Source organism: Bufo bufo, chromosome 6 (genome assembly GCF_905171765.1).
Source record: "Bufo bufo chromosome 6, aBufBuf1.1, whole genome shotgun sequence".
NCBI lineage: Eukaryota > Metazoa > Chordata > Amphibia > Anura > Bufonidae > Bufo > Bufo bufo.
In genome coordinates, this window is record NC_053394.1 from 356205565 (window position 1) to 356233067 (window position 27503).

General features: G+C 44.1%; 1 protein-coding gene across 1 annotated transcript; it reads left to right on the forward strand.

Annotated features, from left to right (window-relative positions):
* The first annotated feature begins 15889 nt into the window (after positions 1–15889).
* AANAT (aralkylamine N-acetyltransferase) lies at positions 15890–18512 on the forward strand. The gene is made up of 3 exons (XM_040437972.1): positions 15890–16043; positions 17307–17461; positions 18207–18512. The coding sequence occupies exons 1-3, from the start codon at positions 15899–15901 to the stop codon at positions 18510–18512; spliced, it is 606 nt and encodes a 201-aa protein (XP_040293906.1). The 5' UTR covers positions 15890–15898.
* The last annotated feature ends 8991 nt before the right edge of the window (positions 18513–27503 follow it).

Below are 27503 nucleotides of genomic sequence, written 5' to 3' on the forward strand. Positions count from 1 at the left end.
GCGCGAATATTCGAATTACGAATATTTATCTCGAATATCGCAACTTCGAGAATTTGCGAATATTTCGAATATAGTGCTATATATTCGCTATATCGAATATTCGTCATTTTCTAACATCTGAACACATGATTTCTCCCTGCTTCTTGCTTGTGGGCCAACGAGTCAGCCCACAAGCAACTTAAGCAGGGAGGAATCATGTTTTCAGATGTTAGAAAATGACTAATATTCAATATAGTGCTATATTCGTAAAAAATTACGAATATTCTAAAAAACATATATATATATATGTTTTTTAGAATATTCGTAATTTTTTTTCCTTCTTAAGTCATGATTCCCTCCTGATTAAGTTGCTTGTAGGCCAATGACTAATTGGCCCACAAGCAAGAAGCAAGGAGGAATTATGACTTCAGATTGAAAAAAGGACGAATATTCTAAAAACAAATATATAGCAGTATATTCCATAGTGCTATATATTCGTTTTTTAGAATATTCGCCATTTTTTTTCCATCTGAAGTCATGATTCCTCCCTGCTTAAATTGCTTGTGGGACAATGACTGTTCATTTCAGATGGAAAAAAATGACGAAAATTCTAAAAAAACTAATATATAGCACTATATTCTATAGTGTTATATATTCGTTTTTGACCCACTTCGCATTGCGCGATTTTTACATTGCAGATTTTTCGCAATCGCGAAATAATCTCGAATACGAATATTTGTGAGTATGTGATGAATATTCTACCACATATTCGCGAAATATTGCGAATTCGAATATGGGACCTGCCGCTCATCACTATTCCTAACCAGTGACATAGCTGGGGGCATCTTTGTGTAAGTCTGTCAGTATATTCTGGTATAGCTGAGAGATCAGGTGAGTCGGTGGAGAAGACATGGTAAACAAATGATTTTAATTGCTCATATTCCAGCCAGGATATCCGTGCATTGGGGAATTTTGCGGCAATCGTGGAAAATGGAGGGAAAGGATTTCCCGACAGGAGATGATGGAAACAGGGGTTGTCAATAGTTCGCAGACCGAGAAAAAGATCCCTGTTCATGCCAGCAGGGAAGGCAGGGTTGTGGATAATACCCCTATGAGTCAAGGAATCCCACACTTTGAGTGTTTGTCGCAACAGAGTGTTCTGTCCGCTTATTTGTGGACGGGCCTCAGGTGCAATCCAAGGAATGTGTCTAAGCGGGAGAGAACACAGATTTTGCTCTAGTCCCACCCATTGCTTCGTAGTTATACAGGGAGTGCAGAATTATTAGGCAAGTTGTATTTTTGAGGATTAATTTTATTATTAAACATCAACCATGTTCTCAATTAACCCAAAAAACTCATTAATATCAAAGCTGAATATTTTTGGAAGTAGTTTTTAGTTTGTTTTTAGTTTTAGCTATTTTAGGGGGATATCTGTGTGTGCAGGTGACTATTACTGTGCATAATTATTAGGCAACTTAACAAAAAACTATATACCCATTTCAATTATTTATTTTTACCAGTGAAACCAATATAACATCTCAACATTCACAAATATACATTTCTGACATTCAAAAACAAAACAAAAACAAATCAGTGACCAATATAGCCACCTTTCTTTGCAAGGACACTCAAAAGCCTGCCATCCATGGATTCTGTCAGTGTTTTGATCTGTTCACCATCAACATTGCTTGCAGCAGCAACCACAGCCTCCCAGACACTGTTCAGAGAGGTGTACTGTTTTCCCTCCTTGTAAATCTCACATTTGATGATGGACCACAGGTTCTCAATGGGGTTCAGATCAGGTGAACAAGGAGGCCATGTCATTAGATTTTCTTCTTTTATACCCTTTCTTGCCAGCCACGCTGTGGAGTACTTGGACGCGTGTGATGGAGCATTGTCCTGCATGAAAATCATGTTTTTCTTGAAGGATGCAGACTTCTTCCTGTACCACTGCTTGAAGAAGGTGTCTTCCAGAAACTGGCAGTAGGACTGGGAGTTGAGCTTGACTCCATCCTCAACCCGAAAAGGCCCCACAAGCTCATCTTTGACGATACCAGCCCAAACCAGTACTCCACCTCCACCTTGCTGGCGTCTGAGTCGGACTGGAGCTCTCTGCCCTTTACCAATCCAGCCACGGGCCCATCCATCTGGCCCATCAAGACTCACTCTCATTTCATCAGTCCATAAAACCTTAGAAAAATCAGTCTTGAGATATTTCTTGGCCCAGTCTTGGCGTTTCAGCTTGTGTGTCTTGTTCAGTGGTGGTCGTCTTTCAGCCTTTCTTACCTTGGCCATGTCTCTGAGTATTGCACACCTTGTGCTTTTGGGCACTCCGGTGATGTTGCAGCTCTGAAATATGGCCAAACTGGTGGCAAGTGGCATCTTGGCAGCTGCACGCTTGACTTTTCTCAGTTCATGGGCAGTTATTTTGCGCCTTGGTTTTTCCACACGCTTCTTGCGACCCTGTTGACTATTTTGAATGAAACGTTTGATTGTTCGATGATCACGCTTCAGAAGCTTTGCAATTTTAAGAGTGCTGCATCCCTCTGCAAGATATCTCACTATTTTTGACTTTTCTGAGCCTGTCAAGTCCTTCTTTTGACCCATTTTGCCAAAGGAAAGGAAGTTGCCTAATAATTATGCACACCTGATATAGGGTGTTGATGTCATTAGACCACACCCCTTCTCATTACAGAGATGCACATCACCTAATATGCTTAATTGGTAGTAGGCTTTCGAGCCTATACAGCTTGGAGTAAGACAACATGCATAAAGAGGATGATGTGGTCAAAATACTCATTTGCCTAATAATTCTGCACTCCCTGTATTATGTTGCCAATCTAGTATTCTGGTGATGGATGCCGCTGTGTGATATAATTTGAGGTCTGGAAGGCCTACCCCGCCCTGAGCATTAGATCTGATTAAAGTGGAGAAGCCTATCCGCGGTCTGCCCTGCCCCCAGATAAAACGGGAAAATGCTCTTTTCAACTTTCGAAAAAAGGAGAATGGCGGTGTAAGGGGAATTGCTTGGAAAACATAAAGGTACTTGGGCAGAATGTCCATTTTTAGGGCATTTATTCGCCCAAACCATGATAGCTCCTTTTTGTCGAAGGCCGTAAGTTATTTCAACGTCTCGTCTAATAGGGGCATGTCATTTAAGTTGAATAGGTTTTTTCCGTCAGCTGGAATAAATATTCCTAAATATTTAAGTGCGGAGGGCTGACGTCTAAACTGAAATGAGGAAAGAAGTCTGGCAAACTCTGCCTGGGGGATGTTTATGTTAAGCATTTCAGAATTTTGTGTAATTAACTTTGCAGTTACTTAAATGACCAAACCGTTCAAATTCGCTTAGTATCGAAGAGAGGGGTATGCGAGGTTGAGTGACATATAGCAGGAGATCGTCTGCATACAAAGCTGTTTTGTATTGTGTGTTTTTGATTTATAAAATAAAGTGCTAAGGTGGACAGTCTCTTCAAATTTGGATACGTCCTTCTAGAACACTTGAGCGGAGAACTGTTAGTTGTCACCAACTGCATGGACAATTTGCGTGTCTGGGGTACGGTAAGCAGGGTGCATAAATGTTTCCCAATATGAGGCATTGGAAATATATACTCATGGAAACAAAATAACGCCCCCAGGTAGAAACGTTGGATTGCTTCAAAACTCAACATACATGTAAATGATTACAGGTGTAGTCTGATTAGACACTGGGTCTTGCTCTTGGTGAGAGAACGCCGACTGCTAGACATGCCTCTATGATGCACTTGAAGACATTTTGACCAATTGCCTTTGAGAGGGGGGCGCAACATTGGACTCAGCAGTATGGTCGTTTCGATGAATTGTCGGCCATCTAGACCATTCTTACCTAGGATGCGTTTGGAGCAGTGAGGGCAAAAACACACATGGTGAACCGGCTCAGGCAGACCACCAATAGAGAGGATCGTTTCATTCGGCGACAAGCACTAGCAGCTCCCACAGTTTCATTGTCCACCATCCATACACAGGCAGCACCTTCATTACACACTCCTGTCTCTGCTCGGACCATTTCCAGGCGCTTAGCAGAAGGCCCTTCGCTTGCAGTAGTGTCGTGAATGAGAAACCTGGACTGCTACAGACTGGAACCGTATCGTCTTTGGTGATGAATCCAGGTTCTGTTTGGGATGTGACGACGGTCGGTTTAGAGTTTGGAGGCCTGGTGGTGAGCGCTTCAATCCTGCCTTTGCTGTGGAGCGACAAACTGCCCCAACTGCTGATGTGAAGATCTGAGGGCCATCACATACGACAGTTGGTCACCACTAGTAGTGATATGAGGCACACTGACAGCTCAGCCATATGAGCAGGACATCCGGCAGCCAGGAATGTCTCTACCAGATTACAACACTTCCTTGTCCTGCCCGGTCCAGATTGACCTCCAATCGAGCTTTTATGGGACCATCTGGGACACCAGCTTCAGCAACCTTCGAGTGTGCAGGATCAAAGCTCGATTGGAGGTCAATCTAGACCCAGCTGTAACATCTGTGGGCAAATGTGCCGCAGCATACCATACAGAACCTGTATGCCTTCATGCCAAACCGTATCTCATCCTGTATCCAGGCTAGAGGCAGCACAACAGGGTCCTAGAGCCTCCTTTCTATTGTACAGTTTTCATCAATAAACTTCTCCTTTCCTCTAATATTGTAATCAGGTACATCTATCATAATTACATTCACATATAGAAAGTTGCATAAGTCCCGACAACTCCTTCTTCTCATTATTTGTCCTAAGTGTATAAATCAATGTAGCACACTGCAGCAAATGAAAACCAGCCCCCATCATAATGGCGTCAGCTATAACATCCCCTATAACTATTTCAGTACATTGAAAAAATGTGGGGGATTGGGTCAGCACAACCCGTATGTAGGTGCACATCACTATGGCGAAATACATATACAAACGGAAAATGCAAATGTGATCGCACTCTACATCCAGCACTCTGCCCTGCCTCCATGCTGGATGAGACATTGGTGTACATTTTGGCCAAAGCGTAATAAGCCACTCACCGCGTCAAGGTCGTCTCATTTGAGTGGTCCCTAACACTAGTTCCTACCTGTTCATGGGCCATGACAGCCACACAAAGTATTTCAGTACATTGCCTGGATAAGTGAACAGCCAATAATTTGCCTCTTAGGGCTCATGCACACAAACGTATTTTCTTTCTGTGTCCGTTGCGTTTTTTTTGCGGACCGTATGCGGAACCATTCATTTCAATGGGTACACAAAAAAAAACTGAAATTACTCTGTGTGCATTCCGTCTCCGTATGTCCGTATTTCCATTCTGCAAAAAAATAGAACATGTTCTATTATTGCCCGCAAAACGGACAAGGATAGTACTGTTCTATTAGGGGCCAGCTGTTCCGTTCTGCAAAATACGAAATACACATGGATGTCATCCATATTTTTAGCGGATACATTTATTGCAGACCGCATAAAACAAACATACGTTAGTGTGCATGAGTCCTTAGAAACTGTGACAGTGAGAGAGAGAGAGAGAGAGAGAGAGAGAGAGAGAGAGAGAGAGCTGCTGCAGAAAGGACATGCCCCAGAGCTGCGATAGAGAGCTGCAGGAAAAAGGACACCACCCTAAACTGTGATGAGGAGAGAGCAGCAGCAGTAAGGACACGCCCACTGAGCTGCCAGCTTGCAATAAATCTAGCAGAACAACTGGAGCAATGAATGGGGAGATCTGTGGATCCATGTGAGGTACAGGGCTGGTTCTTGCTTGATTGTTACGTATTATGTGATGTCTTGATTTTCTTTTTTTGACATTAATCATGAGATAACCCCTTTAAGTGCAGGAAGACATAATGGTAGGCAGTAACGTAACATATGCAAACTGGCGTATTATTCTATAGTCCAGCAGTCACATAACACTTCAACAGTGTTAACAGGAGAAGTGACCACTGTAAATTGTAGTACATAGCTGTCACAGTCTCTCCTTGACAGGGGTCAGAAGATCTAAGAGACTGGCTGCACGTGATGTGATCTGACAGCCTTTTTGGTTTCCCTCGTTTCTGTGTTGTTGCTGGGTATGACCACACCTCTGGTCTCAGGTGTAGATTAAAGGGAACCTGTCATAAACTTTATGCTGTCCATGCTAACAGCAGTATAAAGTAGAGACAGGTGAGTTTATTTCAGCGCTCTGTCATTTATAAGTTAAAAGTAAGTGGTTGCCGAGAACCAACATCACAATCATTGCAGACTGGGCCTGAAAAAGAGTCCCGGCCACCTGAGAAGAGTCCTGGTTATCCCTGCCCACCTGCTGATGACTGACAGTTTTCTCCCTTTCTCTCTAGGAGAGAACTGCCAATCATCAGCAGATGGGTGAGAGAGCAGAAGATTAGGAATAACCAGGACTCTTCTCAGGTAGATTTGACTCTTTTCAAGGCCTGGGCTGCAAGGATTATGATGCTGGTTCATGAGTGACACACCGCTGAAATCAGCATTTCTGTCACTAATTTCCTCTTGTGTTCGGTTTCGAGTTTACTACCCACACCGTGCCGTGACAATAGCTTCACTGAAAGGATACTAATCTTTTTTTTTTTTTGTCAGAGGAGATGCAATTCATTTCACCCCTCCTATGACCAATGGCTGTGAGGTACAGAGCATAGAGATGCAGCAGTAACTCTACATGTAATACACAGTTTGACCACCAGGTGTCTCTCTCGGTCTATACTGTAGTTGGCTCAGCAGGACTATAAATCCTGATTTCCTCTTTATATAGTTACTTTTATTCTTTTTTTTTATTCATAGATCATCTTAAATATTCAGCCAGGCTATTCCACTAAGGGAACAGTGTAAAACACGCTGTCTGCCATCACCCTATTCTATAGATCAGAGATGCTCAACCTGCGGCCCTCCTGCTGTTGCAAAACTACAACTCCCAGAATGCCCTAATAGCTGTAGGCTGTCCAGAAATGCTTAGAGTTATAGTTTTGCAACAGCTGGAGGGCCGCAGGTTGAGCATCTCTGCTATGGACTTTAATGCACCCTGGCTCAGTAACCCATCATACGGACAAACGGATCAGTTTCCATTTTTTTTCACATTTTTAAAAGGTCTGCGCATGCGCAGAACGGAAGGACGGATCCGGCATTGCAGTATTTTTAATGCCGGATCCGGCACTAATACATTTCAATGTAAATAAATGCTGGAACCGGCGTTCCAGCAAGTGTTCCGTAATTTTGGACGGAGATAATACCGCAGCATGCTGCGGTATTATCTCCGTCCTGAAAAGTCAAAAAGACTGAACTGAAGACGTCCTGATGCATCCTGAACGGATTTCTCTCCATTCAGAATGCATTAGGATGAAACTGATCAGTTATTTTCCGGTATGGAGCCCCTAGGACGGAACTCAATACCGGAAAAGAATAACACAAGTGTGAAGGTACCCTTATCTGAAGACAGTATGTTATAGAGAGCAGGAAGAGCTGAGCAGATTGATATATAGTGTAATGGGAAAAGATTCAGAAAAACTTAAAGGGAACCTGTCACCAGGATTCTGTGTATAGAGCTGAGGACATGGGTTGCTAGATGGCCACTAGCACATCCGCAATACCCAGTCCCCATAGCTCTGTGTGCTTTTATTGTGGAAAAAAAAACTATTTGATACATAGTCAAATGACCTGATATGAGTCCTGTGTCCGGAGATGAGTCCAGCGGAAAGGAGCCCAGCACCGCCCCGCGTCCTCCGAATCTCCTCCTTACTGGCTGACGTCACAGAGCTGGAGCGCCGAAATCTCGCGATGCGCGAGCTAGCGCATGCGTAGTTCGTTCACTGTGCTGATGCCAGCACAGGGAATGAAAATGATGCCGACACTGCGCATGCTCTAGCTCGCGCATCGCGAGATTTTGGCGCTCCAGCTCTGTGACGTCAGCCAGCAAGGAGGAGATTCGGAGGATGCGGGGCGGTGCTGCGCTCAGAAAATTGGACTCATCTCCGGACACAGGACTCATCTCAGGTTCATTTGCATATGGATCAAAACGTTTTTTTAACACAATAAAAGCACACAGAGCTATGGGGACTGGGTATTGTGGATGTGCTAGCGGCCATCTAGAAACCCATGTCCTCAGCTCTATACACAAAATCCCGGTGACAGGTTCCCTTTAACGTAATTTATTCATTTATATTCCTGCTCATTCTGGGCTTAGAGGCAGGCGGTCCTATCAGTCTTCTCTCTATGACTGTATACAGAAACAGCTGTCAATCACTGATTAGGACCACCCACTGGACTACTACGCTCCCAAGGAGCAGAGATTTAGTTGAATGAGGCCCCAGTCACATAACCGTATTTTTGGTTCGCATCTGACCCATTCATTTCATAAAATGCAGACAGCACACTGTTTTCTATCCGTATTTGTATGTCCGTTCCGTAGCTCTGCAAAAAAGATAGCCGGACAAGGAAAGGCATTGTTACAATGGATCCGCAAAAAATAAAACCAGATGCAATACGGATGTCATCCGTATTTTTTGCACCCTAAATGACGGAGCCCAACTGTAATGGCTATCATCAACCATAGTTAAAATAAAAAATAAAAACCCTGATTTATCATTGCTTCACTCCAGAATTCTGGCTATAAAAAGTCTCGAAATAGGGCTTTTGCTACTTTTTGCACTTGCAAAAAAATTTTTTGGGACTTTTTGCATTTCTACACCACACACAGTTTTGTAACATGGGTGGGAAAGTGAGTGTGGTCAGCTATGCTAATGAGGCTCACTCCAGATTTATCATTGAGACTCAAAGCCATAAAAAAATGTTGCACTCTCACTCCAGTAGGAGGGTGGAGTAGGAAAACTGGAGCAGCGTTTGGTTTAGGCTACATTCACATGATCATAAGCAATTTGCGGACCGCACATGGCAGGCGCTATATAGAAAATGCCTCTTGTCTGCGGACAAGAATAAGACATATTTTTTGGCGGGTGTGCTGTCCACATCTTTTGCGGCCCCATTGAAATTAATTGCTCCGCACTCGTTACGCAAAACTGCAAAATGGATGCGAACCCATTCATATGGTCGTGTGAATGCACCCTTAAGGCCTCATGCACATGAACGTATTTTTGTTCCCGCGTCAGTTTTTTTTTGAGGATAGGCTGTGGACCCATTCATTTTAATGGGTCCACAATAAATGTGGACAGCACACCGTGTGCTGCCCGCATCCACATGTCCATTTCGTAGCAGCGCAAAAAAAGATAGAACATGTCCTATTCTTGTCCATTTTGCAGACAAGGACAGGCATGGTTACAATGGATCACCGGAAAAAAAATGGATGCAATAGAAATGCCAAACGGACGTCATCCGTATTTTTTTCGGATTCACATTTTGCGGACCGCATAACACATGCGGTCATGTGTGCCCGTGGCCGCATCGCGGACACCATTAACTTAAATGGGTCCGCAATCACAGAGATGCGAAATGGAAGCACGGATCGGAACCCCACGGAAGCACTACGACGCGCTTCCATGGTGTTTCTGTCTGTGCCTCCGCACCGCAAAAAAATAGAACTTGTTCTATTTGCGGTGCAGATGGATCACGGACCCATTCAAGTTGAATGGGTCTCGATCCGTTCCCGGCTGCCACACGGACATTGCCCTTGCATTGGGGACCGCAAATTATGCACAACGTTAGCGTTGATGAGACAAATTTATCAAACAAACATGCGACATTTGATAAATGTGGCATAGGGTAATCCAATGCATACTCAAGCAAATATTCCCATCATGATAAATTTGCCCCAAAGCCATAAAAAGATCGGACAGCCGCAGCTGACCTGCTTGTTGATGGTTTCCAATGACCAACGAGAGAGTAGAAGCAAATATCTGTTGCGGCCATTGTAAATCAGATCACAAATAAGATTTAAAGTATCCTCCAGCAGGAGAAGGATCTGCCATAAGACACCTTACTCTCTCTGCCAGTCACAGGCGGAATCCTAAACCCTTTGTAGGCCTGTCACGTGAGCGGTAAATAACTTAATTCAGAGGATGTTATCATAAGCAGGCGGCTCAGGAGATCAGTGACCACAGGTGACACCTACCCAACCGCAGGTTCCTGTCTTCCTTCGCTTTCTTCTTGACCCCGGCTTGGGAGCTGTCCACCGAGGTCAGTGCTGAACATAGGTGAGTAGTCTCTTGGGTAAGCCGCAAAAAGCTGCATTTAGCATTAAAACGCCCCAAAACCGTATGGAATTTGTACATGGGGCACGGTATCCTCATTGAGATTTTTAAAGAGCTGAATTTGTCATCATTTAACCCTTTGGGGCTGAGTTCAGACAATAGAAGGGGGGGGGGGGGGAGAGATTTATCAAAACTGGTGTTAAGGGAAATCAGGTTGATCCTTCCATTTTCCAAAAGAGCGCCGAAAAATGAAAGGTGAAATCTGATTGGTTGCTAGGGGCGACTAAGACAGTTTTTCTTTGCACTCGTTTTGATAAATCTGTATAGGGCTATCTAAAACCGTGAAATAAACGATGGTACCTCCACTACTGCGCACAAAGCCAGCTCTGCTACATCTGTAAGGTTGGTGGTTTTTAGCTTTAGCAGACACAGCATCGGCCCCTTCCCTTTTAACCCTCTCTGACGGTAAGTGCTCATTGACAAGCCTGTCCTCCACAATTAATGCCTAGCCATTAGACACACGGGACCACTCCGTGTCTGACGTTCGCCTCGCACAGGCGGCGCGCTCAATAATTAACGCGGCGGAGGGTCGTTGAGACAATTATTTTAAGTGTTTGTTGGTCCGTACCCTCTCCCCCGCAGTGGCAATGTTCAGGCTTTCCATTTTCATTCATAGCATTATGATTTATTCATGGGGCTGGATCAGGTGAATAGACGCGTTTTTAGCCGATCGCCTTTATAGATAATTGCCGCTGCGCTATGATATTTGCTGTGGACTTTTCTAGAAAAGAGCTCAGATTTTAGTAGATTTTTATTTTATTTTGGGGGGGAGTTCACACGTGTAATTCTTCAGAGTGAGGCGTTAAGGCTGGGTTCACATCACGTTTTTCCCATCCTTTTAACGTATACAAAAAACGTATACGTAAAAAGGATGCCTCAGACTGATGCCGTACAGTGGCCTCCGTTTACCATAGAGTTCCATTGTAAAAAAAAAATATATAAAAAAATGATCATTTATTCATTTATATTCCTGCTCATTCTGGGCTGAGAAGTCAAGCAGGCGGTCCTATCAGTCTTCCTGGACCTCCTCTAATAATGCCCGCTATTAGTATGTACCCGGCCAGCGGCAGTGGTGAGGGCTCGGGTGGCCCTATGGGTATCGGCCCATGGGAAAATTCCCTTTAGGGACTATGGCCAGTCCGCCCCTGGCCTCTGGTGCCTATAGACAAGGTGATCCGTTAAGATCTAAGGTGTAAATGACTTTAATCATGTAAAAGGTAATCTAATCTTATTTTTACATTTTCTGCATTAACGCCAATTTATACCGCACCTATTAGACTCAGCTACATTATATCTATAAGCGGCTTGCTTCCTCCTGTCCTCCATAAACACGGGACTGAGCTTACAAGTGTAGATGAAAGCTTTCTTAAGATAATTGGCTAATCCCTGAAGACACAGCCACCCAGCGCTTCTCCTGGCTTATAGGCATTACCTTTATTAGGAAGAGCTGTTGGAATAAGAGCGGAGTATCTAGAGCAGGAGGAAGGGTTTAGGAACTGTAATATATAACGTGCCTTCTTCTGTCTTATTTCAGACCAGTGCGGCCCCCGGAGAGCAGCTCCCCACGTCGTCTACAGGTAAGAACCGAAAATGCATCAGCTACAATAACACAGCGCAGCGCTGATCCGGGATTAACTGCTCCACCTTATAACAATGGAATGGATGACGTGTAATAATGCAAAATGAAAGGGGACCTGTCCCCTCCCCTGATACGTCTACTTGCATTCCCTTGTAATAACAATTGTAAAGCACCTTTCCATATGTTGTGCTATTCCTCCTACTAGAATTTTAGGAACAAATTGCCAGCAGTCTGCAATGAAGGTCTAGCTGGGTGTTACCAGTTGGGGTGCATCCCTCAATAGTCTGACACTATCCAATCAGGGAAGCCGGACTGTGCAGGGACACACACCCAACTGGTAACACCCTTCTGGACCTTCATTGCAAACTGCTAGTAATTCATTCATAACATCTAGTAGGAGTAATAGAGGACAAATAATAGATGATAAGAATAGATGCACCAGAATTGTTATTACAAGGGGAACGCTTAAGGGCTTATGCACACGACCGTATGTATTTTATTGTCCGCAAAACACGGATACGCAAAAAATACAGATGGCGTCCGTGTGCATTCCACATTTTGCAGAACGGAACAGCTTGGCCACAATAGAACAGTCTAATCCATGTCCGTTATGTTGGCAATAATAGGACATGCGGACATACGAAAACAGAATCATTTTTTTATTTTTTACATATATATTTTTTTGCAACCTTATTGAAATGAATGGTTTCTCATATGGGCCGCAAAAAAAACAAAAACAGAATGGACACAGAAACAAAATAATTTCGTGTGCATGAGCCCTAAAAGAGACATGTCAGGGGAGATTTTTAAATACAAAAAAGAATCCAACCATCCATCTACGTTTTTTAATATCTATCTATCTATCTAATATCTATATATGTTATCTATCATCTATGTAATCTATCTACCTAACTACCTGAAGGAGGTAGATTCATCATATATCCCTTCAGTGCCCCCCGCCTCCATCATATCATCTCTGCCCAATAGGCCGTGTTATCCATCTTCGGAATGAAAATTGCTTTTGAGATGAGCAACACTGTGATTCCACATGGGGTTGGGGGGATATTACAGGACTAATGGGATTCTGAGAAATGCAGCCGGCCCAGTTCTGTTAACACTTTAGATATATCCATCAGCCAAATGCCCAAGATGCTGCTTAATAAAGAGATATAATAACAAAAAAAGGTCCGTCGGACATCATCTATAATGATTTATAATGCTGCGTGTCTCTGCCTGACATCATCTATAATGATTTATAATGCTGCGTATCTCTGCCTGACATCATCTATAATGATTTATAATGTGGTGTGTCTCTGCCTGACATCATCTATAATGATTTATAATGCTGCGTGTCTCTGCCTGACATCATCTATAATGATTTATAATGCTGCGTGTCTCTGCCTGACATCTATGATTTATAATGCTGTGTGTCTCTGCCTGACATCTATAATGATTTATAATGCTGTGCGTCTCTGCCTGCCATCATCTATAATGATTTATAATTCTGCGTGTCTTTGCCTGACATAATCTATAATGATTTGGACTGACAGCATTATGTGAATACAAATCATTACAGTTGAGGTTGGCCAGAGATAAACACCATTATAAATCACTATAATGCTGTTGCGTCCGGTCAAAGATGCAGAGTCTACTACAGGAGTTCACACTCCCACATGGAGAGAATTTCCCACAGTGAAACTGTCCATTCCCAAAGTCAATTTTGCATTTCTCCTGACCACCTACTGTGCAGGGAACTACAACAGGGCACCATTCAAGTGAGCTGCACAATAGGTAGGTGGGAGTATAGCTCCTGCAGGGACACAGGGGCCACTAACTACAGCAGTTGCCCCCTGCATGATCACCTAGCAATATGCCATCCCTTTCTATGGTGGAAAAGCCAATATACAGTCAGGTTCAGAAATATTGGGACATCGACACAATTCTAACATTCTTGGCTCTATACACCACCACAATGGATTTGAAATGAAACGAACAAGATGTGCTTTACCTGCAGACTGTCAGCTTTAATTTGAGGGTATTTACACCCAAATCAGGTGAACGGTGTAGGAATTACAACAGTTTGCATATGTGCCTCCCACTTGTTAAGGGACCAGAAGTAATGGGACAATTGGCTTCTCAGCTGTTCCATGGCCAGGTGTGTGTTATTCCCTCAACATCCCAATTACAATGAACAGATAAAAGGTCCAGAGTTCATTTCAAGTGTGCTATTTGCATTTGGAATCTGTTGCTGTCAACTCTCAAGATGAGATCCAAAGAGATGTCACTATCAGTGAAGCAAGCCATCATTAGGCTGAAAAAACACAACAAACCCATCAGAGAGATAGCAAAAACATTAGGCGTGGCCAAAACAACTGTGTGGAACATTCTTAAAAAGAAGGAACGCACCGGTGAGCTCATCAACACCAAAAGACCCGGAAGACCACCGAAAACAACTGTGGTGGATGACCGAAGAATTCTTTCCCTGGTGAAGAAAACACCCTTCAGAACAGTTGGCCAGATCAAGAACACTCTCCAGGAGGTAGGTGTATGTCTGTCAAAGTCAACAATCAAGAGAAGACTTCACCAGAGTGAATACAGAGGGTTCACCACAAGATGTAAACCATTGGTGAGCCTCAAAAACAGGAAGGCCAGATTAGAGCTTGCCAAATGACATAGAAACATAGAATGTGTCGGCAGATAAGAACCATTTGGCCCATCTAGTCTGCCCAATATATCTGAATCCTATGAATAGTCCCTGGCCCTATCTTATATGAAGGATAGCCTTATGCCTATCCCATGCATGCTTAAACCCCTTCACTGTATTTGCAGCTACCACTTCTGCAGGAAGGCTATTCCATGCATCCACTACTCTCTCAGTAAAGTAATACTTCCTGATATTACTTTTAAACCTTTGCCCATCTAAAAAAAGCCTTCACAGTTCTGGAACAACATCCTATGGACAGATGAGACCAAGATCAACTTGTACCAGAGTGATGGGAAGAGAAGATTATGGAGAAGGAAAGGAACTGTTCATGATCCTAAGCATACCACCTCATCCGTGAAGCATGGTGGTGGTAGTGTCATGGCGTGGGCATGTATGGCTGCCAATGGAACTGGTTCTCTTGTATTTATTGATGATGTGACTGCTGACAAAAGCAGCAGGATGAATTCTGAAGTGTTTCGGGTAATATTATCTGCTCATATTCAGCCAAATGCCTCAGAACTCATTGGACGGCGCTTCACAGTGCAGATGGACAATGACCCAAAGCATACTGCAAAAGGAACCAAAGAGTTTAAGGGAAAGAAGTGGAATGTTATGCAATGGCCAAGTCAATCACCTGACCTGAATCCGATTGAGCATGCATTTCACTTGCTGAAGACAAAACTGAAGGGAAAATGCCCCAAGAACAAGCAGGAACTGAAGACAGTTGCAGTAGAGGCCTGGCAGAGCATCACCAGGGATGAAACCCAGCATCTGGTGATGTCTATGCGTTCCAGACTTCAGGCTGTAATTGACTGCAAAGGATTTGCAAACAAGTATTAAAAAGTGAAAGTTTGATTTATGATTATTATTCTGTCCCATTACTTCTGGTCCCTTAACAAGTGGGAGGCACATATACAAACTGTTGTAATTCCTGCACCGTTCACCTGATTTGGATGTAAATACCCTCAAATTAAAGCTGACAGTCTGCAGTTAAAGCACATATTGTTCATTTCATTTCAAATCAATTGTGGTGGTGTATAGAGCCAAAAATGTTAGAATTGTGTCAATGTCCCAATATTTATGGACCTGACTGTAAATATTCTACTGGGCTGTAAAAATGAAGGCAGTTTATGACTTCCGCCTGTGCCCGACCACATATCCTCTGGTAGGCAAAAAATAATAATGTAATAAACCCGTGTTTTGTAACGTACCAAAAATGCATCTACACCTGTCAATTACAGGGTATACATACATACACTTGAATATTCATAGGGTCAATTAAATGGATGTGACGCACTACCTTCTGACACTGTTAGTGCCCTTTGCCGTGTGAGTCATTGGAGCAGTATTTATAAGCGGCGCTGACAGGTGATTGCTTATTTCCAACAGGATTTGCTTCTGGTACCGAGCCGCAGAGAGCCAGATTTCGCCATGTCTGTGCTGAACGCGTTACCTTTTATGAGGCCAGTCCACATTCGATCACCACGCCAGCAGAGACGCCACACGCTTCCCGCCAGTGAATTCCGCTGTCTTTCCCCCGAAGATGCAGTCAGCGTGTTTGAGATAGAAAGAGAGGGTAAGTAATAAGGGGGGTGGGAGTTATAAATTCTATTTAAAAAAGTAGTTTTAAGATCCAATGTTGGTAGGACCAGCCAACAACCCCACGTCTATAGTCCAACCGTACACATTGGAGACCACAGTTGTCTGAATGAAGGGTATACATACCATAGAGGCAGTCCATATAGCTGTATTGGAGTCCAACAGCAAAGCACGCCCAACCTGATTGATATTGCCAGAGTAAGCCTACATGCACATGAACATTTGTGTTTTGCAGTCCGCAAATTGCATATCCGCAAAAAAAAAGGATGACGTCCGTATGGCATCCTTTTTTTGTGGATCCATTGTAACAATGGCTATCCTTGTCCGCAAAACAGACAAGAATAGGACATGTTCTAAGTTTTTGAGGGGCAAAAAAATGCGGCTCGGATGCAGAACCAAACCACGTATGTGTGCATGTAGACTAAGGGATACTTAGATATTAAATTAATTGTTGGAAGATCTAACCAATGTTGGTGCGACCTGCCAACAGCCCAATGTCCATAGCACACCGTACACATTGGAGACCCCACAGTTGTCTGAATGAAGGTCATATGTACCATAGAGGTAGTCCATATAGCTATATCGGAGTCCAATAGCAGAGCAGGCCCAACCTGCTTGATACTGCCAGAGTAAGGGACACCTCAGATATTAAACAAAAAGTTGTTGGAAGATCTAACCAATGTTGGTGGAACTTCCCAACAGCCCAATATCCATAGAACACTGTACACATTGCAGAACCAGAGTTGTCTGAATGAAGGGAATACATATCATAGAGGCAGTGCAATAGCAGAGCATGCACAGCCTACTAAGGAACACCTTAGATATTAAACAAAAAGTTGTTAGAAGATCCAACCAATGTTCATGGGACCTGCTAACAACCCAATGTCTATAGCACTACATACACATTGGAGACCTCAAAAGTAATCTGAATGAAAGGCATATGTACCATAAAGGCAGTCCATATGGCTATGTGGCCTTTGGAAAGAAGAGACCCAGCCATAGATTGTCCCATTGTCTTTGCTGTTGGGTGGGGGGAACCTGTGTTGGAGACTATTCTCCAGAAGAATGACATGGTTTACAAGGAAGGAGATAAGGAGTTGGACCAAGCTGTAGAAAAGGGCAAAGAAACATTATGGGTGGCACAACTGGGGTACCATCATGAGGCCCCCTCACTTCTATGTTATACCACTGTGTAGGACTTAATTCTGAGCCTCATTGATGTCTTTCTATATTCTCACAGCCTTCATTTCAGTATCCGGGGAATGTCCCCTCCACCTGGATGAAGTTAGACATTTCTTGACACTTTGCCCGGAGCTGTCACTTGGCTGGTTTGAAGAGGGACGACTTGTGGCATTTATCATTGGGTCGTTATGGGATCAAGACAAGCTGAATCAGGTAATAGATCATTTTGCACGCAAACTTTTCTACAAATAGATTTAGACTATTTCAGTTCACCATCTATTGGAAAATTGATACGAATGATCATTAGCGATGGTGGGCTTCCATCTGCTGAAAATGTGACTGGTCAGGTTGGAACATTTCGGCTGATCATTTGCCATTTTGGTCAATGACCTACTAATAACTCTCGGTTCAGTCAGATTTTCTGCCATGTTGCTGGTGGGATCGTTTGCTTAAAGGGGTTGGTCACTTTGGGGGGGGGGGGGGTGTTTCTTCAGACCCCCAGCGCGGCTAGACCTGCAGTTATGGTAATCATACTTACCTGATCCCTGCTGTTGAGTTTCTGCTCCTTCACTACTCTGGCGCCGCTGCAGATCTCTTCAACATCTGGATTGACGCAGGATTGTGACCTATGCAGCCAATTACTGTCCATAGTGTTCGCATGTCACCCATTCAGCGTTAACTGCAGCGGGCAGTCATTGGCTGCAGTGGTTACGTGATCCGAGAGTCAAACTGAATGTTGATGTGGGGAGACCTAGGACCTACAGACACAGTAGGGGAAAGCAATGGAGCTGGAACCCAGCGGTGAGGATCAGCTAAGTATGGGGGTCTAAAGAAACACTCACCAAGGGCGAACAAATCCTTTAAGGACTTACAGATGTAGCAGAGCCATCCTTTCTGAATGAGCTATTTAGGCAGCATAGTTAAGAGGTAGTTACTGATCACTTTTGTCTCCTTCTAGGATGCCCTTACTCTGCACAAACCGCATGGATCATCCGTTCACATCCATGTCCTTGCTGTACACCGCACATTCCGGCAGCAGGGCAAGGGATCCATCCTTCTCTGGCGTTACCTCCAGTACCTGCGGTGCCTGCCTTTTGCACGGCGGGCCGTGCTAATGTGTGAAGATTTTCTGGTTCCTTTCTACTCCAAGTGTGGCCTCAAGGCTGTGGGTCCGTGTGACATCACCGTTGGACCCATGGCCTTCATCGAGATGCACTGTCCGGTCAATGGTCATGCCTTTATGCGCAGAAATAGTGGTTGCTAGCCCCCTAACCTTCCTTCTTGAATTCAACGTCTTTAACCCCTTTGCTTCTCAAGGGCGTCACAGATAGCAGAGCAGTATGGTTCACACTTGCTGACAAGCAAAGGCGTTAATACTGCACGGGGTTATGCTCTTAGTAACTCAGACACGGAGTGGTTATTATAAATGTATACATTCTTGTGGTACAAACGTGTCCTACATCTGTCTGCAGACGAGAAGCCCCCTTTTTTGCACCTCTGTATAAAATCCCACAATCTTTACAATTATTTCACTGTACAAAACCCAAGTCAATATGTCATGTTATATTAAATTTGTTTTTTTATGTTTGTCTTGTCTCAAAATGATTTCTTCATACGAGTCATGGTGGTGTACACCTCAAAAGAGCTAGCTATAATGAGGGTCTATGAAAATGCAACCTATGAAACCAAGAGCAATGAGATAATTCAGCAGGTCTATGTAGTAAAAAATCACTCCACAAAATATAAGGGACAGGATTCTAATGCCTGAGTAATTAGCACACACAATACTTGGACCTGGTGGCATGGTGGTCTACACCTCAGTGGTGATAGACATGCGGTAGGTTATGTGTCTACGGAATAGCAACCTATGATATAGGTTTGCCTATGGATTATTACTGATGTAACTGGGGCTAGAAAGGACTCGGTTGAAGCACCGTTGGCAGTGATTACAGCCTCCAGTCTTCTTGGGGATGATGCCACAAGATTTGCATCTGGAATTAGGGATTTTCGGCCATTCTTCTCTTCAAATCCTCTCAAGCTCTGTCAGGTTGGATGGGGACTGTCAGCGGACAATAATTTTCAGGTCTCTCCAGAGATGTTCCATTGGGTTCAAGTCAGGGCTCTGGCTGGGCCACTCAAAGACAGTCACAGAGTTGTCCCTAATCCACTCCCGTGTTGTCTTGGCTGTTTGCTTAGGGTCATTGTTTTGTTGGAAGGTGAACCTTCGGCCCAGTCTGAAGTCCAGAGCACTGGATCAGGTTTTCATTAAGAATATATCTCTGTACTTTGCTCCATTCAGTTTTCCCTCAATCCTGATAGTCCCCCCCCCCCCCCCTGTCTCATGCCACCACCATGCCTTACTGTAGGGATGGTATTGGGTAGGTGAGTTTGAGTAGTGCCCGATTTCCTCCAGACATGACGTTAAAATAATGAAGCCAAAATGTTCAATCTTAGTGTAATTCGACCATAGACTCTATCTTATCACAGTCGGAGTCCTTTAGGTGCTTTTTGTAAACTCCAGGCAAGCTTTCATGTGTCTCTTACTGAGGAGATTCTTCTTTTTGGCCACTCTACCATGAAGTCCAGATTAGTGGAGTCTTACAGTGATGGTTGACCTTCTGAAACTTTTTCCCATTTGCACACGGGATCTCTGGAGCTCAGCCATAGTGATCATTTGGTTCTTGGTCACCTCTCTTACCAAGGCCCTTCCCCCTAATTATTTAGTTTGGTGGGGAGGCCAGAGTCCGGGTTGTTCCAAAGAATTATGGAGGCCGCTGTACTCTTGGGAACTTTCAGTGCAGCAGAAACTCTTTTCTCCCCTTCTCCAGATCCGTGTCTCCACACAATCCTCTCTCTGAGCTCTACAGGCAGTTCTTTCCTCCTCATAGCTTGAGGTTTGCTCTGATACGCATAGTCAGCTGTGAGATCTTATATAGACAAGGGGGTGTCTTTCCAAGTCATGTCCAGTCAACTGAATTTACCACAGGTGACTCAAATCAAGATGTAGAAACATCTCAAAGACGATCAAGAGAAATGGGAGGCCTTCAGAGGTAAATTTCACGTGTCATAGCAAAGGGTCTAAATACTTATGTCCATGCAAAGTTTTGGCTTTTCCTTTTTCATTAATTTGCAAAAATCTCTTTTCTCTTTCATTTTCAGGGAATTGAGTACAGAATGATGGAGAAAACTAGATTTTTGTTTTTGTTTTATTTTAGCACAAGGCCGCTACCTAACAAAATTTAAAAATGTGAAAGGGTCTGAAGACTTTCCGTAAGCACTATAAGCTGCAAGTGTTCTACTAGCCACTGTTTTGTCAGGTGATGCCTCTCCGCTCTGCCCTTCTCAGAAGCGTGTAAGCCCCCAAGGAATTTGCACCCCTGCTCTCTCCTATCCATCTTGTCGTAGTACAGCCGCTTCTCCTTACATCACATGCTATAAGCAAAGCCACAGTAATAAAAGGTGGAAGCTCATAATTTGGAAATAAGACTATGCTATCTTTACTATAGGACCATGCACTGCTCATATTGGTAGTGCCATCCTCTTATGTGGCATCTCCGACATATACAGCACGATCAACACCACCCATCTGTATAGTACCCCCAGATCTATGGGCTCAAGCTTAGCAAAGTCTGGGGGGGTCTGGCTGCTGAAAGTTTCTATACTGGCAGGGGTGCTTTATGGATTTTCTAGTTTTATACAACCAAGGCTACTTTCACACTAGCGTTTCTATTTTCTGGAATTGAGATCTGGCAGAGAATCTCAATACCGGAGAAAAACACTTCCGTTTTGTGCCCATTCATTGTCAATGGGGACAAAACGGAACAGAACGGAGTGCTCCCAAATGCATTCCGTTTCGTTTGGTTGCGTTCCCATACCGGAGAGCAAACCGCAGCATGCTGGAGGTTTTCTTTCCGTCATGGGATGCAGAGCAAAACGGATCCGGCATGACCCACAATGCTAGTCAATGGGGACGGATCCGTTTTATCTGACCCAAATAGAAAATGGATCCGTCCCCCATTGACTATCAATGGAGTTCATGACTGATCCGTTTTGGGTATGTTAAAGATAATACAACCGGATCCGTTCATAACTGATGCAGATGGTTGTATTATCAGTAACGGAAGCGTTTTTGCTGGATCAGGCAAAAACGCAAGTGTGAAAGTAGCCTAAGGCTTATTCAGTGCATCTCTGCTTGCTGCCAGTGAATGTAAACATCCTTGTTTACATCCAAAAGACTGAAAACCTGTACAGATCTGATACGTCTCACAGCTGAGAGTTTGCTACCATTATATCCAGCTCCAATCCATGCTTATACAGTTACTAACATTAAGATGGTAGCTGCTATGTATGCAGTTTGCAGCGGATACAAGCATTACCTGGAAGTGGTCAGCTTTACGAGTATTAACTTATAGCCTCTGGGTGTAAACCCAGCAAAGGTTTCCATAGGTGCAAGCATTTTCGGAACAGCGAGAAGTCATTCCAGAAATAAGGGCTCTCCATGCACGTACCTGTACACAACATTTGGAAGCTGTAGGATTAATACAGCACATATACGTTGTTCAATTTAAAGGGGTTGTGCCATAAAAATATTCTACATTTTTCAAACCAGCACCTGGATCTGAATACTTTTGTAATAGCATGTAATGAAAAATTTGGTATAGCCACTGAGTTATTCAATAAAATTTATCTGTATAGCGCCACCTACTGTTTGCTATTTTCCTTATTACCAGTCTACCTTACTGAAGTGGTCGCACATGCTCCGTTTAAATTATTATTATTTTTATTCTTTATTTAAGCAGTTTAAATAAAGGCAAGTACAAAAGTCTCTTAATCATAGTAAAACATAGACAAAGACCTGTATGGAGTCATCTGTAACATAACAGTTTCATCATCATCGAAATAAAACATGTCAAAGAATGACCTGTGTGGAGAGTCATCTGTAACATATCCATTTCAGCACTATTGTGTGCGGTCCATATGATACAGGCTAAGGGTCCATTCACACGTCTGTGTGTGTTTTGCGGATCCACAAAACACGGACACCGGCAATGTGCGTTACGCATTTTGCGGACCGCACATCGCCAGCACTCTCATAGAAAATGCCTAATATTGTCCGCAATTGCAGGCAAGAATAGGACATGTTCTATTTTTTCCGGGAACGGAATTGCGGACCCGGAAGTGCGGATCCGCAATTCCAGATCCGGGCAGCACATCGTGCGGCCCCATAGAAATGAATGGGTCCGCAATTCTGTTCCGCAAAATGCGGAACGGAATTGCGGACGTGTGATTGGACCCTCACAGTGCTTCGAGCTATCAATCTTATCTTAAATACCGTATAATCAATGAGACGGTAGGAGGGAGACAAACAGCAATACATGGGGAGGAGTTGTAGGGAAAGAGGGAGGTAAGAAAAAAGAAAAGGGGGGGGAATGAATAAAGTAAGGAAGAGGGTCTCTATTATGTTAATAAAGCATGGTACTCTTGTGTGCACTAAAAGGTGAACCATGGAGTCCATGCCGAGACAAATGATTTGCGAGAGTTTTTCAGGGTAGCTGTTAGTTCCTCCATTCTCCGGATATCCTTTATATTGTTGACCCAAAGGTATATAGCAGGTGGCAGGGGCGTAGATAAGGGAGGGGATAGGGGGGTTCAAACCCCCCCCAGGCGTGCCGCTGACCCGAACGCCCACATACTGTATTACTGCGGCGGGGCACGGGAGCGCATAGCTCCCTCTCCCGTCGCCTATCACCGCCATAGGCTTCAGGGCTTGTAGGCCTGAGGCCTATGCGGTAGTGAAATCCCGGCGCAGGCATGCGTGATGACGTCATTTTATTACAATTATATGTATTTTAAATTTGGCGACCAAAGTTTTCAGTTTAGGACCCAATTTGGGGTATTTTTTTTTAGTCTGAAGATGTCATATGGCCTAAGAAGAGACTGTGGCGCTCATGAAGCACCGCAGCCTCTTCATACAAAAAAAACCCAAACTAAACTAAAATGGAGGGGGGGTAGTTGGGTAGACAGCCCCGAGCCTATCATGCACTTAATCCGCCCCTGGGCAGCATAGGAGTGCGCACGGGGTGTGCCTGGGCACACCCTAATCACACCCCTGTGCTCCGCCTCCTGCACTGCCGCCTGCCAGCTCCGCACTAGTGTAATTTGAGAAAGCTGAACCCCACCCAGGAAAAAATTTATCTACGGCCCTGGCAGGTGGGGAAGGTGATTTCCATCTGGCTGGGATACAGGCCCTAGCTGCGTTTACCAGGTAGCGCAATATTGATTTGTATAGTAGGCGGTTAGGTAGGTCCGAGAGGAGTAATAAAAAGAAGCTCGGAGTGTTCGGAATGGAAAAGGAAAAGATCTGGGTCATGGTTTTATGTACCGACTCCCAAAATGGTCTGATTCTACAGTCCTGATCAAAAGTTTAAGACCACTTGAAAAATGGCAAAAAAATCATATTTAGCATGGCTGGCTGGATCTTAATAAGGTTCCAAGTAGAGCTTCAACATGCAACAAGAAGAAATGGGAGTGAGACAAAACATTTTTTGAGCATTCAATTTAATGAAAACAACGAATAAACTGAAACAGGCTGTTTTTCAGCTGATCAAAAGTTTAGGACCACACCTCAAAAAAAAAAAAAAAAACGAAACCCACCCAAAACAGAAATCCAACTTCCAAACATGAACTCAGTAATGAGTAGCTCCGCCGTTGTTGTTGATCACTTCCAAAATTCGTTTCGGCATGCTTGATGCAAGCGTTTCCATGAGGTGAGTGGGAACTTTTCTTCAAGTGGTGAAGACGCCCGCACGAAGGCCATCTACTGTTTGGAACTGTTGTCCATTTTTGTAAACTTCCCTTGCCATCCATCCCCAAAAGGTTCTCAATTGGATTTAGATCAGGGGAACACGCAGGATGGGCCAAAAGAGTGATGTTATTCTCCTGGAAGAAGTCCCTTGTCCTGCGGGCATTGTGTACTGTAGCGTTGTCCTCTTGAAAAACCCAGTCGTTACCACACAGACGAGGGCCCTCAGTCATGAGGAATGCTCTCTGCAACATCTGGACATAGCCAGTGGCCGTTTGACGCCCCTGTACTTCCTGAAGCTACATTGTTCCACTGAAGGGAAAAGCACCCCAGACCATTATGGCGCCCCCTACACTGTGGCGCGTAGAAAACATCTCAGGTGGGATCTGCTTGTCATGCCAGTAACGTTGGAAACCATCAGGACCATCAAGGTTAAATTTTTTCTCATCAGAGAATAAAACTTTCTTCCACCTTTGAATGTCCCATGTTTGGTGCTCTCTTGCAAAGTCCAAACGAGCAGTTCTGTGGCGTTCAAGGAGACGAGGTCTTGGAAGACGTTTTTTTGTTTTTGAAGCCCTTCAGTCTCAGATACGGTCTGATGGTTATGGGGCTGCAGTCAGCACCAGTAAGGGCCTTAATTTGGGTCGAGGATCGTCCAGTGTCTTGACGGACAGCCAATTGGAATCTCCGGCTCAGTGCTGATGAAATTTTTTTGGGTCTTCCACTTGACTTTTTTGTTCCATAACCCTCAGGATCATTTAAGAAATTCCAAATGACTGTCTTATGTGTCCCACCTCAGCAGCGATGGCGCGCTGTGAGAGACCCTGCTTATGCAGTTCAACAACCCGACCACGTTCAAAAAGGGAGAGTTTTTTTGCCTTTGCCATCACAACGTGTGACTACCTGACAGAAAATGACAATGAATCCACATCTTTGCACAGATTTGGCCTTTTAAAAAGGCATGTGGTCCTAAAATTTGGATGAGCTGAAAAACAGCCTGTTTCAGTTTAATAGTTATTTTCAATTAATTGAATGCTCAAAAATTTTTTTGTCTCACTCCCATTTCTTTGGGGAGTGAGACAAAAAACCTTGTTAAGATCCAACAATGTAAAATATGATTTTTTGCCATTTTTCAAGTGGTCTTAAACTTTTGATCAGGACTGTACTACAGTGCCAGAAGATATGAATCAGTGTGCCCGGTGCCGACTCAAATCTCCAGCATAGTGGAGATACTGAGGGGAACATTTTCTGTAGGCGGGTCGGGACATAGTACCATCTAGTAAGTATCTTGTAGCTTGCTTCTTGAAATTTACAGGCAATGGATGATTTATGCGTAAGTTGGAATAGCTTTGGCCATTGGTCAGGGGGGAATATCTGTCCCAAGATCAGAGTTCCATTTATCAATATAAGGAGGGCGGAAGTCCGGATGTGGAGCCACCAACGCTCTATAAAACTCTGAAAGAGTGTGTCGGTATACTCCTGAGCTGACACAAACATTTTCGAACTGTGTCAAGGATCTGTCAAAACCCGGAGACGAGGGAATCGAGGAGAGGAAGTGAGAAATTTGTCTAGCCTTCCAATGCCCCAGGGCTCACGGGTCTGACAGATTTTGTAATTCGGAGTATATGAGCCATCTTGCTGCTGTTCTGAAGAAAGGGGCTCTGCACTTACCACTCAGACGCCATTGCAGGTATGGCCCTGAAGAACAGCTGACTAGGAAGTCCGGGTGACCCAGGACTGGGAACAAAGGGGAGGGTGTGGGAGATGGTGTGCACATGTCAGTATATTTCTGGAATTGGAGTAGTGTGGGGCCTACGGTGGGGTGAGCAGAGAGAACAGTCTGTGTCCGCACCATTGCCCATGGCAGGAGCGCTAAAGGGGTCCGGGAGCAATGCTGTTCAATGGTAACCCATTGTTTAAAGGAAGCGTGTCAACACCAGTCCATCACCAGCTGAAGCATGGTGGCAGCATAATATAATACACTGTATAGCGGTATAGCACTGTACACTGTATAGCGGTATAGCGCTGTACACTGTATAGCGGTATAGCGCTGTACACTGTATAGCGGTATAGCGCTGTACACTGTATAGCGGTATAGCGCTGTACACTGTATAGCGCTGTACACTGTATAGCGGTATAGCGCTGTACACTGTATAGCGGTATAGTGCTGTACACTGTATAGCGGTATAGCCTTGTACACTGTATAGCGGTATAGTGCTGTACACTGTATAGCAGTATAGTGCTATACACTGTATAGTGCTGTACACTGTATAGTGCTGTACGTTGTACAGTTCTGTACATAGTATAGTGGTATAGCAGCTGAATCCCATTGACTTGAATGAGACAGAGCTGCAAAGACTATTTGACCAATGGACAATACGTCACAGCCCTAAGAGGAGAGCTGTGGTCCTTTCTAAAAGCTGACCACAGTGGTGCTGGCAATAGACCCGGACTGTTCAGATATTGGTAACTAGTGTTGAGCGAATCAGCAATCAAAAGTACGAGGTGAAATTTGTTATCACCGAAGTCTTGCGGGATTTTGGTGAATAACTTCGGACTTCAATTTCTAAAAACTTGAAAACCATTTTAAAACTTGGTACCGAAACAGACTTCAGTTCCCAGATTTAAAATGGTTTTCAAGTTTAAAAATCGATGGCCAAAGTTATTCACGGAAGTCTCACAAGACTTCAGTGATAACGAATTTCAACTTGCCAAAGCCCATACATTTTAATGTTGTACGGAGACGGGTTTTTGTACAACATTAAAATGAAGTTTTGAACCAATCGTCTTTGGATCTTGGATCCGAAGCTCGATTCGCTCAACACTATTATTGGTTCTCTATCTTGAGGATGTATCATATATGTAACTCCTGATAAATGTCTGACAGCTTTTCTTCCCAACCAGTCCTCAGTGAGGAGAGGGGGAGAAGCCACTGTCAGACACCTCTGGGTGCAGCCCATCTCCCATGTGAACGAAGGGATCGGGCATGTTGAAATGACACATGCCAAACCTTCTAAGCCCCCCCCGGCGTCTGCCACAGGGGAAGAGTTTGGAGACACCACAATGGGTGTAAGATGGCTGGCTGGTCCTCTTGACATTCATCTAACAAGTATAGCTGTCTCAACTTTGTGTCTCCAAATGTAATTTCTTATCAAACTCTCTAGGGGTAAAGGGAGTTCGTTACCTCCGGCGGTCCCAAAGCGCACGCTGTCAGTGGCACTCGTTACCAAGGTTAGAATAGCATTGCAGAAACTTGGCACTATGCAAAGCACGGCGTCTCTGCTGTGTCACAGTGACACGACCGAGAAGGTCATAGTATCATGAGCTACAGCCCAGGAGACCACTGGGAATTGGAGCTTGGCTCCTGGGTCAAGAGCAAACACATTTTGCTGCAGAAAGTCTTTTTTTGTACCTTTTTGTCTCCAATCATACACAGGACACGGAAGTGGAAAC

Bases quoted from the DNA above. Each gene is read 5' to 3' on its own strand.
- AANAT (XM_040437972.1), top strand. From the start codon at position 15,899: ATGTCTGTGCTGAACGCGTTACCTTTTATGAGGCCAGTCCACATTCGA. The intron at 16,044-17,306 runs GTAAGTAATAAG...ATATTCTCACAG, and splicing joins GTTTGAGATAGAAAGAGAGG to CCTTCATTTCAGTATCCGGG. The intron at 17,462-18,206 runs GTAATAGATCAT...GTCTCCTTCTAG, and splicing joins ATCAAGACAAGCTGAATCAG to GATGCCCTTACTCTGCACAA.